This window comes from Barbus barbus, assembly GCF_936440315.1.
Source record: "Barbus barbus genome assembly, chromosome: 41".
NCBI lineage: Eukaryota > Metazoa > Chordata > Actinopteri > Cypriniformes > Cyprinidae > Barbus > Barbus barbus.
In genome coordinates this window covers 23,908,105-23,920,205 of record NC_136719.1, presented here as the reverse complement: position 1 = coordinate 23,920,205, position 12,101 = coordinate 23,908,105, and the positions used below count along the sequence as shown (strand labels likewise).

The 12,101-nt window shown below is 41.5% G+C and overlaps 1 protein-coding gene across 1 annotated transcript; it reads left to right on the top strand.

Annotated features, from left to right (window-relative positions):
• Positions 1 to 6,059: 6,059 nt before the first annotated feature.
• On the top strand, positions 6,060 to 10,609 carry LOC306860847 (cytochrome P450 2B4-like). The gene is made up of 9 exons (XM_079402805.1): positions 6,060 to 6,423; positions 6,567 to 6,726; positions 7,122 to 7,274; positions 8,053 to 8,213; positions 8,665 to 8,838; positions 9,046 to 9,187; positions 9,807 to 9,994; positions 10,067 to 10,208; positions 10,291 to 10,609. The coding sequence occupies exons 1-9, from the start codon at positions 6,229 to 6,231 to the stop codon at positions 10,479 to 10,481; spliced, it is 1,506 nt and encodes a 501-aa protein (XP_079258931.1). The 5' UTR covers positions 6,060 to 6,228; the 3' UTR covers positions 10,482 to 10,609.
• Positions 10,610 to 12,101: the final 1,492 nt, after the last annotated feature.

Sequence of the window (12,101 nt, the reverse complement as noted above, 5' to 3'; positions counted from 1 at the left end):
TAAAGTAAATGTAGTTTGTTACTACCCACATCTGTCTTTATTATTTTGCTCAGTATTTAGGTTGGCTTCAAATGCCATTAAACCAGATCTGTTTTTATCTGTTTTTTTATCTGTTTTTATTCCGAAGCAGCGCTACGGGAGGAAACTAGAGTCGCAATTCCAACATGGCGACTCTAGGAGCCTGTGGCAGGGACTTAGAACCATCACGGACTATAAAACACCACCCTCCAGATCGGGGAATGCGGACGCTTCTCTGGCTGACGAGCTGAACACTTTTTATGCTCGCTTCGAGGCTGCAGCTAATCACGCTAGCGGCGCTAGCAGTGCTAACTGCATGCACGCTGAGGAAGCCGGTGAGGACAACGTGTTCACCATCACGGAGCATGACGTGAGGAGGGCATTCAGGAGAGTGAACATCAGGAAGGCAGCAGGACCAGATGGCATCACAGGTCAGGTTCTGAAGGCCTGCGCTGACCAGCTAGCACCGGTGTTCACCGAGATCTTCAACCTCTCCCTGGAACAGTCCATAGTCCCCTCATGCTTTAAGCAGTCCACCATTGTTCTTGTCCCCAAGAAACCCCAGCCCACCTGCCTAAACGACTATCGCCCTGTAGCCCTCACATCAGTGGTGATGAAGTGCTTTGAGAGACTGGTCAGAGACTTCATCATTGCATCACTACCAGACACACTGGATCCACTACAGTTTGCATACAGGCATAACCGCTCCACGGAGGATGCCATCTCACACCTCCTCCACACCACAACAAGTCACCTGGACTGCAGAAAAGGGAATTATGTAAAAATGCTGTTTGTGGACTACAGTTCAGCGTTTAACACCATAATTCCCTCCACACTCACCTCCAAGCTGGAGGTCCTTGGTCTCAGCACATACTTGTGCCAATGGATCTCCAGCTTCCTGAAGGACAGACAGCAAGCCGTACGGATGGGTAAACACACCTCATCCTCCATCACCCTAAGTACTGGAGCCCCTCAAGGTTGTGTTCTGAGCCCCCTGCTGTACTCACTGTACACTTATGACTGTGTGGCCACTTCCAACTCCACCACCATCATCAAGTTTGCTGATGACACTGTTGTGTTGGGCCTGATCTCAGACAACGACGAGACGGCCTACATACAGGAGATTAAGAACCTGGAGAGTTGGTGCCAGGTGAATAGTCTACACCTGAACATCAGCAAAACTAAGGAGCTGATAGTGGACTTCAGTACGAAGCAGGAGCGGTCATACCAGCCGATCACGATCAACGGGACTCCAGTGGAGAGAGTGGACAGCTTCAGATACCTGGGTGTTCACATCACGCAGGACTTGACTTGGTCCTGTCATACCAGCACCCTGGTGAAGAAGGCCAGGCAGCGTCTGTACCATCTGAGACGCTTAAGGGACTTTAGACTTCCCTCTCGGGTGCTTAAGACTTTTTACACCTGCACCATCGAGAGCGTCCTGACGGGCAGCATCACTTCCTGGTTCGGGAACTGCACTATGCAGGACAGACGAGCCCTCCAGAGGGTGGTGCATTCAGCGGAGCGTACCATTCACACCGAGCTCCCTGACCTGCAGGACATCTACAGCAAGCGGTGCCTGACCAGGGCCAGGAAGATAGTGAAGGACCTCAGCCATCCCAACAATGGACTCTTTTCTCTGCTGCGTTCAGGGAGGCGCTTCCGCTCCATGAAGGCGAACACAGAGAGAATGAGGAGGAGCTTCTTCCCGCAGGCCATTCGGAGTCTTAACCTCTCTCCACTCTAATCACATCACCCCACACTTCCACTTTGCACATTTTCATTACATCTGCACTAATTTGTAGAAGGTCACGTAAGGATAAATGAGTGGGACTTACATACCATTTGTCTTTAGTATTCCTTTTACTCACTTACACACTTTACTGCACTGCACAGCACACGGACACTTTATCACTGACATACACTTTACTTTTTATAGAATCTATATAGAATCATATTCTATTTTATTCTTCATATCTATTTTTATTCACATATCTATTTGTTATTTTATTTTATTGCTAGTTTATTTCTATATATATGTTTACTGTACTTTTTCTATTTGTATTTTTGTAAACTTGAGGTTTTTTCTTAATTTTGTCGGACAGTCGTACAATACATTTCACTACATGTCGTACTATGTATGTATATGTATGTGACAAATAAAATGTGAATTTGAATTTATTCAGAAAGCCAGCTGTAGTGTCAATTTAAATTCATTTACTTGGAAAGATTATCTTTAAAGTATTAAAACAGCACTTGCCAGAGACTTACACATGGTTTTCTTTGTTGAAGGCAAGCCTTTCGACCCCCAACATGCAATACAGAATGCCGTATCCAACATTATCTGTTCCATCTTGTTTGGGGATCGTTTCGACTAAGATAACAAGTGCTTCGCATACCTTCTGGAAATCGTGAAGGAGAACATTATTCGGTCAGGGTCACTTATTGGACAGGTATGAACATGTACTAAATATGTTTTAGCTTACGACTATCCCAGTATCCAACTGGATCAGGAGGTTGATCATGTTCAATCAGGCTGTAGGCAATTACTTGACCACGGATGTCCAGTCCTGCTCCTGGAGGTCCACCTTCCTAAAGAGTTTAACTCAAACTCAAACTTATTTGAAAAGGCTATTCAATCAGGTGTTTTAGACCTAGTTGAAGCTACACTATGCAGGATGGTGGAATTCCAGGAGCAGGACTGGAGACTCCTGCATTTGATGCAGAATAGTTATATGTAGTCATTTCTTCCCCCAGGTATTTAATTTGCTTCCCATCATCAAACATTTCCCAGGGCCACACCAGAAAATTTACCAGAATGCAACAGAGTTGAAAGCTTTCATCAGGGAAGCAGTCAAAACACACAGAGAAACTCTGGATCCAGAAAGTCCACGGGACTTTGTTACTTCTTACTTGGCTCTCACCAAAGGCGGACGCATTTTTCTCTCCCTCTCCTCCCCTTACCTTCCCTGCTTTGCTCTCTCGTCTCGTCTCATCTATTATCTAATACTTGAGAGACTCTCTCTGCACTGCTCTCCAAACTGAAAAATCATGGATTTGATCAACTGGTCTCTCAACGCAATTGACACCATCTTCTCGACGAGAAGCTTGGGTTCGGGGGAACCTGACTGCCCTGCCGGAACATTCGCAGCTGGCTACACGATGGACGCATGGGAAAGGTGGTGGGTCGTGTGTCTGGCGGCTCTTTCCGTGGAGGACATTGAAGATATCTACCTATTCGGAACCATTATAACAGGTCTTCTGCTGATTTGATTAGGCTTTGCCCTGGGTTATCGAAGAATTCAGGAAACGGGAACAGCTGTCAAAAGCCTCACAAGGCTGCCCGTCATGATTGAAGCAGTGGGCAGAGCGGTCAGCACTGAGACTGAGACTATTAATCTCAATATGGATACCATCACGGAGAAGCTCACGGCTTTGCAAAGGAAAATTGATGGATTTGGAGACCAGAATGGACAAAGAGAGTAGCCGTGAAAATTGGAATGTGGCTACTCGACCCAAGACCAAACAATCGCAATCTTATCTTCTTTCGGCTCCCCTACACCAGCAGACAAGGTCGCTGTTGGGAAAAAACAACCCCGGGAAGAGCACTGCAGTGAGACGCTCTTGCGTTCCTCCCCCCTTCCACAGACACCTGCTGATTGTTGACTCTGTCTGGGTCCTGATCAAGGCTGTCTTCATGGCAACTTGCTGTGTCGCTATCACATTCTGCGGACTGAGACAACTTGATTTGAATGCCAGCATGGCGGCTCTCCAGGCCTACAAATACACGAACTCTACATACATTCACACACACACATAAGCACATATATACAGATATGCATTCACCTCCCCACTCCCGATCCATCGCCTTCGCCGCTTTGTACCGCCAGTCTGACAAGCTGGTCTGTGACCAGCGCCGAGAATGGCTGCAGGACCGGATGGCTGCTTGCCGGAGCTGGATTACCTCCCCTGTTGCAAAGTCGTGTGTCTATGTTGTTTTGATTATGTGCTTTTGTTGCTGGGGTGTTTTTCCTGTTCTCACACTGTACTCCCAAAGGAGCATAGTCTGGGGGTTACCCCCCCCCCCCCCCCCCTCCCCATGTTATGTTATGCTGTATTTCACCTCAATTACCCTGTCTTCCTGTCCTGTCTACCCCCTTGTCATATTGTATGTATGTTGTGTATGTATGGACAGGTTGATGGCTAATTTCGCTGGTACTTGTGACAATAAAGGGCTACTACTACTACTTTATTGATGCCTACCTGCTAGAGATTGAGAAAGTGAGATCATCATGAACAATCACTCTAGAAACAGTATTGTCCACTATTTGATAGTTGGTGGGAGCTTCATTCCTAGTTTTATTTGTGATTGGATTATTGGAATTTTGTTACAGGACCTTTAGTATTTTAAAAGGTGAAATAAGTAAGCAGTTAGGGAACTAGATATGGTTGGTTAAATTGAAATGTCTTTTTTTCTACATGGAGGAGCAAAAATCCAACAAGGACTCCACATTTCATGAGGATAACATGGCTATGTCAGTAGCTGACCTTTTCCTGGCTGGAAATGACACCACAGCGACCACCATCAGATGGGCCCTCATCTTCTTGACTAAATACCCAGATGTACAAGGTACTTAAGCTGAAGATTGTCAGCATTCTGTAGCTCAAACAGTAGATCATGGTCCTTGGAAATGCCAAGATGATAGTATTGATTCCCCAGTAATACATGCATTGATAATGTGTATCTTGTAAGTTCTGTAGGCTGCTTTGAATAGAAAGTACTGCCAAGTCTGTAAGTGTAGTTATAAAATTGATTAGGTGATAAAGTGTTCTGTACTTTTGCATACAGTTCAAGGGTTAGTTCACCTAAATGTGAGAATTCTGTCCTCTATCAATGGTAATAGCTTTGTTTGAGGAACAGACCAAGTTTTATCATTCATACCCTCTGGTGTGTTTCATGAAACAACTCAGCCTGTAAAACTACGAGGATTCGACATTCCCAAGGTAATGAATGGAGCATAGCTGTGTTGTGTTTCTTGATTGAAATTGATTTGCTAACAGGTTGTTTTTCTAGGGCACTGCAATACTTGCTAACTTAACAGCAATTTTAACTGATAAGGAGCACTGGAAGTACCCAGACACTTTTAACCCAGAGAATTTCTTAGATGATAATGGACATTTCTTCAAACCAGAGTCTTTCCTCCCTTTCCCCTTGGTTGAGTTACCTATGACTTCAGTAGACCTAGAGCAAACACAAGTAGGTTGATACGATCGTTGATTATCTCCATTTATCAGGTCCAAAGGTCTATCTCGGTGAGACCCTAGCTAAGATGGAGCTCTTCCTCTTCGTCACCTCTCTCTTACAGCGGATTCGTTTCTCCTGGCCACCTGGTGCTAATGAGCCAGACATGAATGGGATTGTGAGTTTGGTCCGTTCTCCTGAGCCATTCGACATCATCTGCTACAGCAGAGGATCCAAAGAGTGATCCTTCAGTACACTTTCCAATATCTACACAAGTTTTCAAAGTTTCCATCAGTTTTTAGATATCGCTCTGCAAATTGATGTTAATAGTTTTAGCCCTGAAAGAATTATATTATAGTTTAATTGCTATGGTTTTGAAAAAAAGATGCTGTACTTATTGATGTTAAGTGTAGAATCTGCTGTAATACCCCTGTAAATTGTAAAGCTTTTTTCTCTCATGATGTAATCGTTCATATGACTGCTTATATTAAAACGGTCAGGCCTCTACTGGTGTAAACCAGATTTATATCTTGCAATTGAGGCTCAAATTCACATGGAGCCGCAACACATCCTGTTTGTGTGCATGTCTGAATTTGTTGAACTGGTTGAGTTAATGTATATGTGCTATATGTGTGCTATGTTAAAATCAAAGTTTTCATGTAATACAGATCCTTTTTGACAATATTTTATAAAACCTTCAGTATATTTTATACATGTAAATATACTCTAAAGAATAAGGAAATAGAATAAGGAATGGGTGGAGTGGGAATTTCCATTTAACTGTCATTTCACTGTCACCTTTACACTCTTTTCCAGACCTCTTGCATAACTATGCAACTTGCAAAAACATGAACCAGCACAAAGCTCGTCAAACCCGCACTCCCACTGTGTCCTCCCCCTTTTACTCTGTCTTTATAATGCTCACGGTCATCAGTTGCTCATGTTTGTCTTGAAATTAATCTATCATCATGTGGACGACTCTCACGAAGTTAGACCTGGCCTCTGTATGTCTGGCTCTGTCTCTGGGCTTTATTTTTGTGGTTTTGTTTGAGATCTTTAGGATTAATTCCTACAGAGGTCGAACTCCACCTGGTCCCAGACCGCTGCCTTTTGTGGGAACCATACCATATTTTCTGAAAAACCCAATGGAGTTCATAAGATCAGTGAGTGTTTGCTTTGAGTATAGAGTCTTTGCTTTTGTTGAAAGGTGTCTTATGTTCACCTTACTCTGTAAAATGTACGTTGACTTAATTCACAGATGAGACAATGTGTTGTGTTGAAGTACTGTGATATCTTTTCTGAGCAGTTATCTCAGTATGGAGAGATGACCACTGTGTATCTTGGTAGAAAGCCAGCAATATTCCTCAATACAATCGAACTTGCAAAGGAAGCCCTGGTCCAAAATGCTTCATCTTTTTCAGGAAGACCTCCTATACCAATTCTAATCTGGGTCACTGATGGATATGGTCAGTAATACATTGTGCTGAAAATGAATTGATGTTGTAGGGTATATTATTACATCCAAATTTCAATCAAATAGAAAAAGCAAATTAATTGCAAATATTTTGATAGAATCTGTAACTAATGGCTCTCCGTTATCAAGTAGATATTATGGCAGACCATGCTGGCATGTAAAACTAAAACCAGCTTCTTGCATGGTTTTTGGTGTCTAGTTAAAGATGGTCTTGATCACTTGATCAACCAGCCAGTGAAGTTTAGATCTTGATGTCTTTCTTCTGAAACCTTTCAAGACTGTGTAAATGTGGTCTTGGTCTGCATTCATTTAAGTTGTCTGTCTTTCTTTGTTCAACTCATCTATGTATATTCTGTTAACTCTAAAGGTCTGTTCTCTCTCTGTAAGGTATCATAATGGCCACATTTGGTCTCTCCTGGAGGGAGCAGAGACGGTTTGCTTTGCACACGCTCAGGAACTTGGGCCTGGGGAAGAAGTCTGTGGAGGAACGTGTGACAGAGGAAAGCAGTTACCTAGTTTCTGAAATGCTAAAATCAGAAGGTTATTAAAAATTTTAGTCTATGTTTGAACATTTTCAAAGTTAAGAGGTGCTGTACACTCTCAATCAAGTGCACACCTTGTCCTTTTGAGTCAGAGTTAAACTTGATTCTTGAAACATGCTACTTCATGCCTCTGATTGAATACTGCATTCATAAGCTCAAAATAAACATGTCCACTTCATCCAATGCTGATTATGTTCTCTGTGTTCTTAAATTTCCTGGTACAAATGAGAAACCGCTTCAGATTCAGTCTGTGCAGGAAACTGAACAAATCATTCAAACTGAGTCGCAAACCAATTTTTCCAACTTGTTTAATCAAGAACAGAATCGACTCAAAAGAGTGATTTATTTGTGAATAGGACAACGCTCATGCCCCAGAAAAAATGAGACAGTGCGTTCTTGGAATTAACTATGCATTTCTTAGCATGTACTGCTTTAAAATTAAGTTTCGAAAGGAATGTCGTCCAGTGTAGCGAAGTACAGTTTTTCGTTAGAAGTGTACTCGAGTTAAAGTAAAAGTACCCACCTTTTAAATCTACTCTTAAAAGTACAAATTTGACAAAAATGTCTTCAAGTAAATATAGTTTGTTACTACCCACCTCTGTATGTATTATTTTTGCTTAAATTTATGTTGGCTTCAAATGCCATTGAACCAGGATCTGTTTTTATTCAGAAAGCCAGCTGTGATATCAATTTAAATTTATTTACTTGTCAAGATTTTCTTTAAAGTATTAAAACAGTACTTGCCAGAGACTAACACATGATTTTCTTTGTTGAAGGCAAGCCTTTCGACCCCCAACATGCAATACAGAATGCCGTATCCAACATTATCTGTTCCATCGTGTTTGGGGATCGTTTCGACTATGATAACAAGCGCTTTGCAAACCTTCTGGAAATCCTGAAGGAGAACATTATTCAGTCAGGGTCACTTATTGGACAGGTATGAACAACAAGTACTACATATGTTTTTATCTTAAGACTATCCCAGTATCCAACTGTATCAAAAGGTCGATCATGTTCACTATCGCTATTCCCACAGATTGTTGACACATTGAGTTAAACTCTACTGAGCTGGTTTTTGCCAGCTCAGTAGAGTTTAACAAATACTAGTTTAGGCAAATACTAAACTCTATTTGCCTTCAGCCTTATTGGTAAAGTTTACCAATAAGGCTGAAGGCAAATACTTGACCAGGGATGTCCAGTCCTGCTTCTGGAGGTCCACCTTTTTAAAGAGTTTAACTCAAACTCAAACTTATTTGAAAAGGCTAATCAATTAGGTGTTTTAGACCTAGTTGTAGCTAAACTATGCAGGATGGTGGAATTCCAGGAGCAGGACTGGAGACTCATGCAGTTGATGCAGAATAGTTAAATGGAGCCACTTTCTTTTCCAGGTGTTTAACTTGCTTCCCATCATCAAACATTTCCCAGGGCCACACCAGAAAATTTATCAGAACGCAGAAGAGTTGAAAGCTTTCATCAGGGAAGCAGTCAAAACACACAGAGAAACTCTGGATCCAGACAGTCCACAGGACTTAATTGAGGCCTACCTGCTAGAGATCGAGAAAGTGAGATAATCATGAACAACCTCTCTAGAAACAGTATTGTCCACTATTTGATAGTTGGTGGGAGCTTCATTCCTAGTTTTATTTCTGATTGGTTGATTGGAATTTTGTTACAGGACCTTTAGTATTTTAAAAGGTGAAATAAGTAAGCAGTTAGGGAACTAGATATGGTTGGTTAAATTTAAATTTCTTTTTTTCTTCATGGAGCAGCAAAAATCCAACGAGGACTCCACATTTCATGAGGATAACATGGTTATGTCAGTAGCTGACCTTTTCCTGGCTGGAACTGACACCACAGCGACCACCATCAGATGGGCCCTCATCTTCTTGACTAAATACCCAGATGTACAAGGTACTTAAGCTGAAGATTGTCAGCATTCTGTAGCTCAAACAGTAGATCATGGTCCTTGGAAATGCCAAGATAATAGTATTGATTCCCCAGTAATACATGCATTGATAATGTGTATCTTGTAAGTTCTGTAGGCTGCTTTGGATAGAAAGTACTGCCAAGTCTGTAAGTGTAGTTATAAAATTGATTAGGTAATAAAGTGTTCTGTTCTTTTGCATACAGTTCAAGGGTTAGTTCACCTAAATGTGAAAATTCTGTCCTCTATCAATGGTAATAGCTTTGTTTGAGGAACAGACCAAGTTTTATCATTCACTGAAAATCCCCTCCTCCACAGCTCTCAAATCTCATTTATACAGTATTTCCACATATCCATGTAACTATTGATTCTGAGATGCACAAAACCGATGACATTTCGTCTCGTTGACATAAAATCTGGTGTGACCAAATGTTTATATTAACAATTGCCAGTTCATGGCTCTCCTGCTGGTAATTTGTTGCTTTGAAAAATTCGGTACTGTAATATTCTCTTTTCATTTCCCACAACTATTGTTGCAAAGCTGTAGCATGCAAAAATTTGTGGACCTTTACAGACCTTTACTCATCAGCTTTCTGTTCATTACAGAGCGATGTCATGAGGAGATTGTTCGAGTGCTGGGTTACGACCGCTTGCCCAGCATGGATGACCGTGACAAACTACCGTACACAAACGCCACTGTTCACGAGATTCAGCGCTGTGCCAATATTGTACCCTCTGGTGTGTTTCATGAAACAACTCAGCCTGCAAAACTACGAGGATACAACATTCCCAAGGTAATGAATGGAGCATAGATGTGTTGTGTTTCTTGATTGAAATTGATTTGCTAACAAATGTTGTTTTTCTAGGGCACCGTGATATTTACCAACTTAACAGCAATTTTAACTGATAAGGAGCACTGGAAGTACCCAGACACTTTTAACCCAGATAATTTCTTAGATGATAATGGACATTTCTTCAAACCAGAGTCTTTCCTCCCTTTCTCCTTGGGTGAGTCTCCTGTGACTATGACTTCAGTAGACAAAAACTAAACACTGCACTGATACGATTTTGTTTTATCTCCATTTATCAGGTCCGAGGGTCTGTCTCGGTGAGACCTTAGCTAAGACGGAGCTCTTCCTCTTCGCCACGTCTCTCTTACAGCGGATTTGTTTCTCCTGGCCACCTGGTGCGAAGTGGCCAGACATGAATGGGATTGTCAGTGTGGTCCGTTCTCCTGAGCCATTCAACATCATCTGCTACAGCAGAGGATCCAAAGAGTGATCCATCAGTACACTTTCCAACATTTACACGAGTTTCCATAGATGTTTTAACTGGCTGTCAAAATTAACATTATCTATGTGATTCTTTTTTTTTTACAGTTTAATGCATTAAAAATATTTAACACAATCAACGCAGTGTCCATTTTTTTCTTGGCATACTTTGGTTAGCATTAGTAGACCATATGAACACCTTATCAATCATAAGACACAAAAGAGAACTTGCGCTGTCTGTGATGCAGCTCTCTGTGAACACAGGCATCCGGCATGTGCACACACAGAGCAAACAGGCTTCAGACAGCGCCAGTAGCGTATTGAGTTGTCTTTAATGCTTCAGCAGACAAAAACTCACAAAATTACGTCAAAATACCTGTTTCTCGTAAACACACAGTATCTTAAATGAGTTAAAAAGTCCTTAATGACTGCAAAGAGTTTGGATGCGTGTCAGATCCGTGTCATGTTTATTAGGTTTTAAAGAGACAGCACTGCATTTAAAGTGAAACCGGCTGCAGTCTGTCACTGATGTAAATCAAAAACAAAGGAAAAAGAGAAATCACTCACTGCTCTGCTCTGCTTGCTAACCAGCCAGTGTTTAAACCTCCGTACCTTAGCCCGCATTCACAATGGTAAACTTGCAGAAATGTGTTCTAATTTGAGTGGTACTGGTAAGTTTCAGCGGTAAGTACGAGCTTTCCGCCATTCGTCATGGCGTCATTACATCACGTCTCTACACATAAAAGAATGAGTCCCTTGCTAGTGGGCTGTGTGGATGCTGCAGGGGGTGGATCATTTATAGTCTTTTCTCACAGCAGCTGGAATAATAAAATTTATCATATTGATGGCGGATTGTAATCCAGAAGGTCCAAACAATCACATCAGTGACAACTGGAGATTCACCTGTAGTCACCAGTAGTCCACAGGTAACGCTAATACACATTAAATACATGTAATCACGGAATGCTGATGTTGTTAACTAACAATTTATAACAATAATAATTTGCATGGTTTGATGTGATATGAGCTGAGCTATTGTTAGATTTAATCACCATTGGTAGTGCATAGTATTGTAATGCTTTTTTTTTTTTTCAGTTGGTCAGAACAACAGTGTGTAACAAGATGTGTTACTTACTTGTTCAAGTGATATTTTATGGTGATAAATTATTATTTGGGTCATACTTCCAAAATGTAGAATCTGTAATTCCGAAGTATAGTATCCACACAGGTGCGGTGACTGACAGCCACACATACTCCTCAAAATATTAAATTAATCTGCGCTGAGGGGCCATGCCAATGCATCTGATCACATTGAAAAACTTTTGTGGTATAAAAAATTCAGGTTATCCTAGTTAATTCTATTGTCTGTGGTCACAGTTTAAGTAGACAAAAATGTTTACATATGTAGTAATGGCTTTGGTCAGCAAACTTTGTAATACAACTGCATGTTGTTACTGCCAGAGGTTTTGATCCGTGAATTTCTGCCTGTATCACTGTAAAATGTCGAGAAAACTATACTGTAATTCTCTATGGCTAAAACTATCAAAGTAGTAATTTTAGCCTGACATTTACTCCCGTGTATCAAATGATGGTGATTCTCCCTCAGCGAGTTTACTATCCAGATCCTCAG

Excerpts from the sequence above, each read along its gene's own strand:
- LOC306860847 (XM_079402805.1), top strand. The coding sequence starts at position 6,229 with ATGTGGACGACTCTCACGAAGTTAGACCTGGCCTCTGTATGTCTGGCT. Across the intron at positions 7,275-8,052 it reads TGAAATGCTAAAATCAGAAG|GCAAGCCTTTCGACCCCCAA; the intron begins GTTATTAAAAAT and ends TCTTTGTTGAAG. Across the intron at positions 8,214-8,664 it reads CAGGGTCACTTATTGGACAG|GTGTTTAACTTGCTTCCCAT; the intron begins GTATGAACAACA and ends TTTCTTTTCCAG.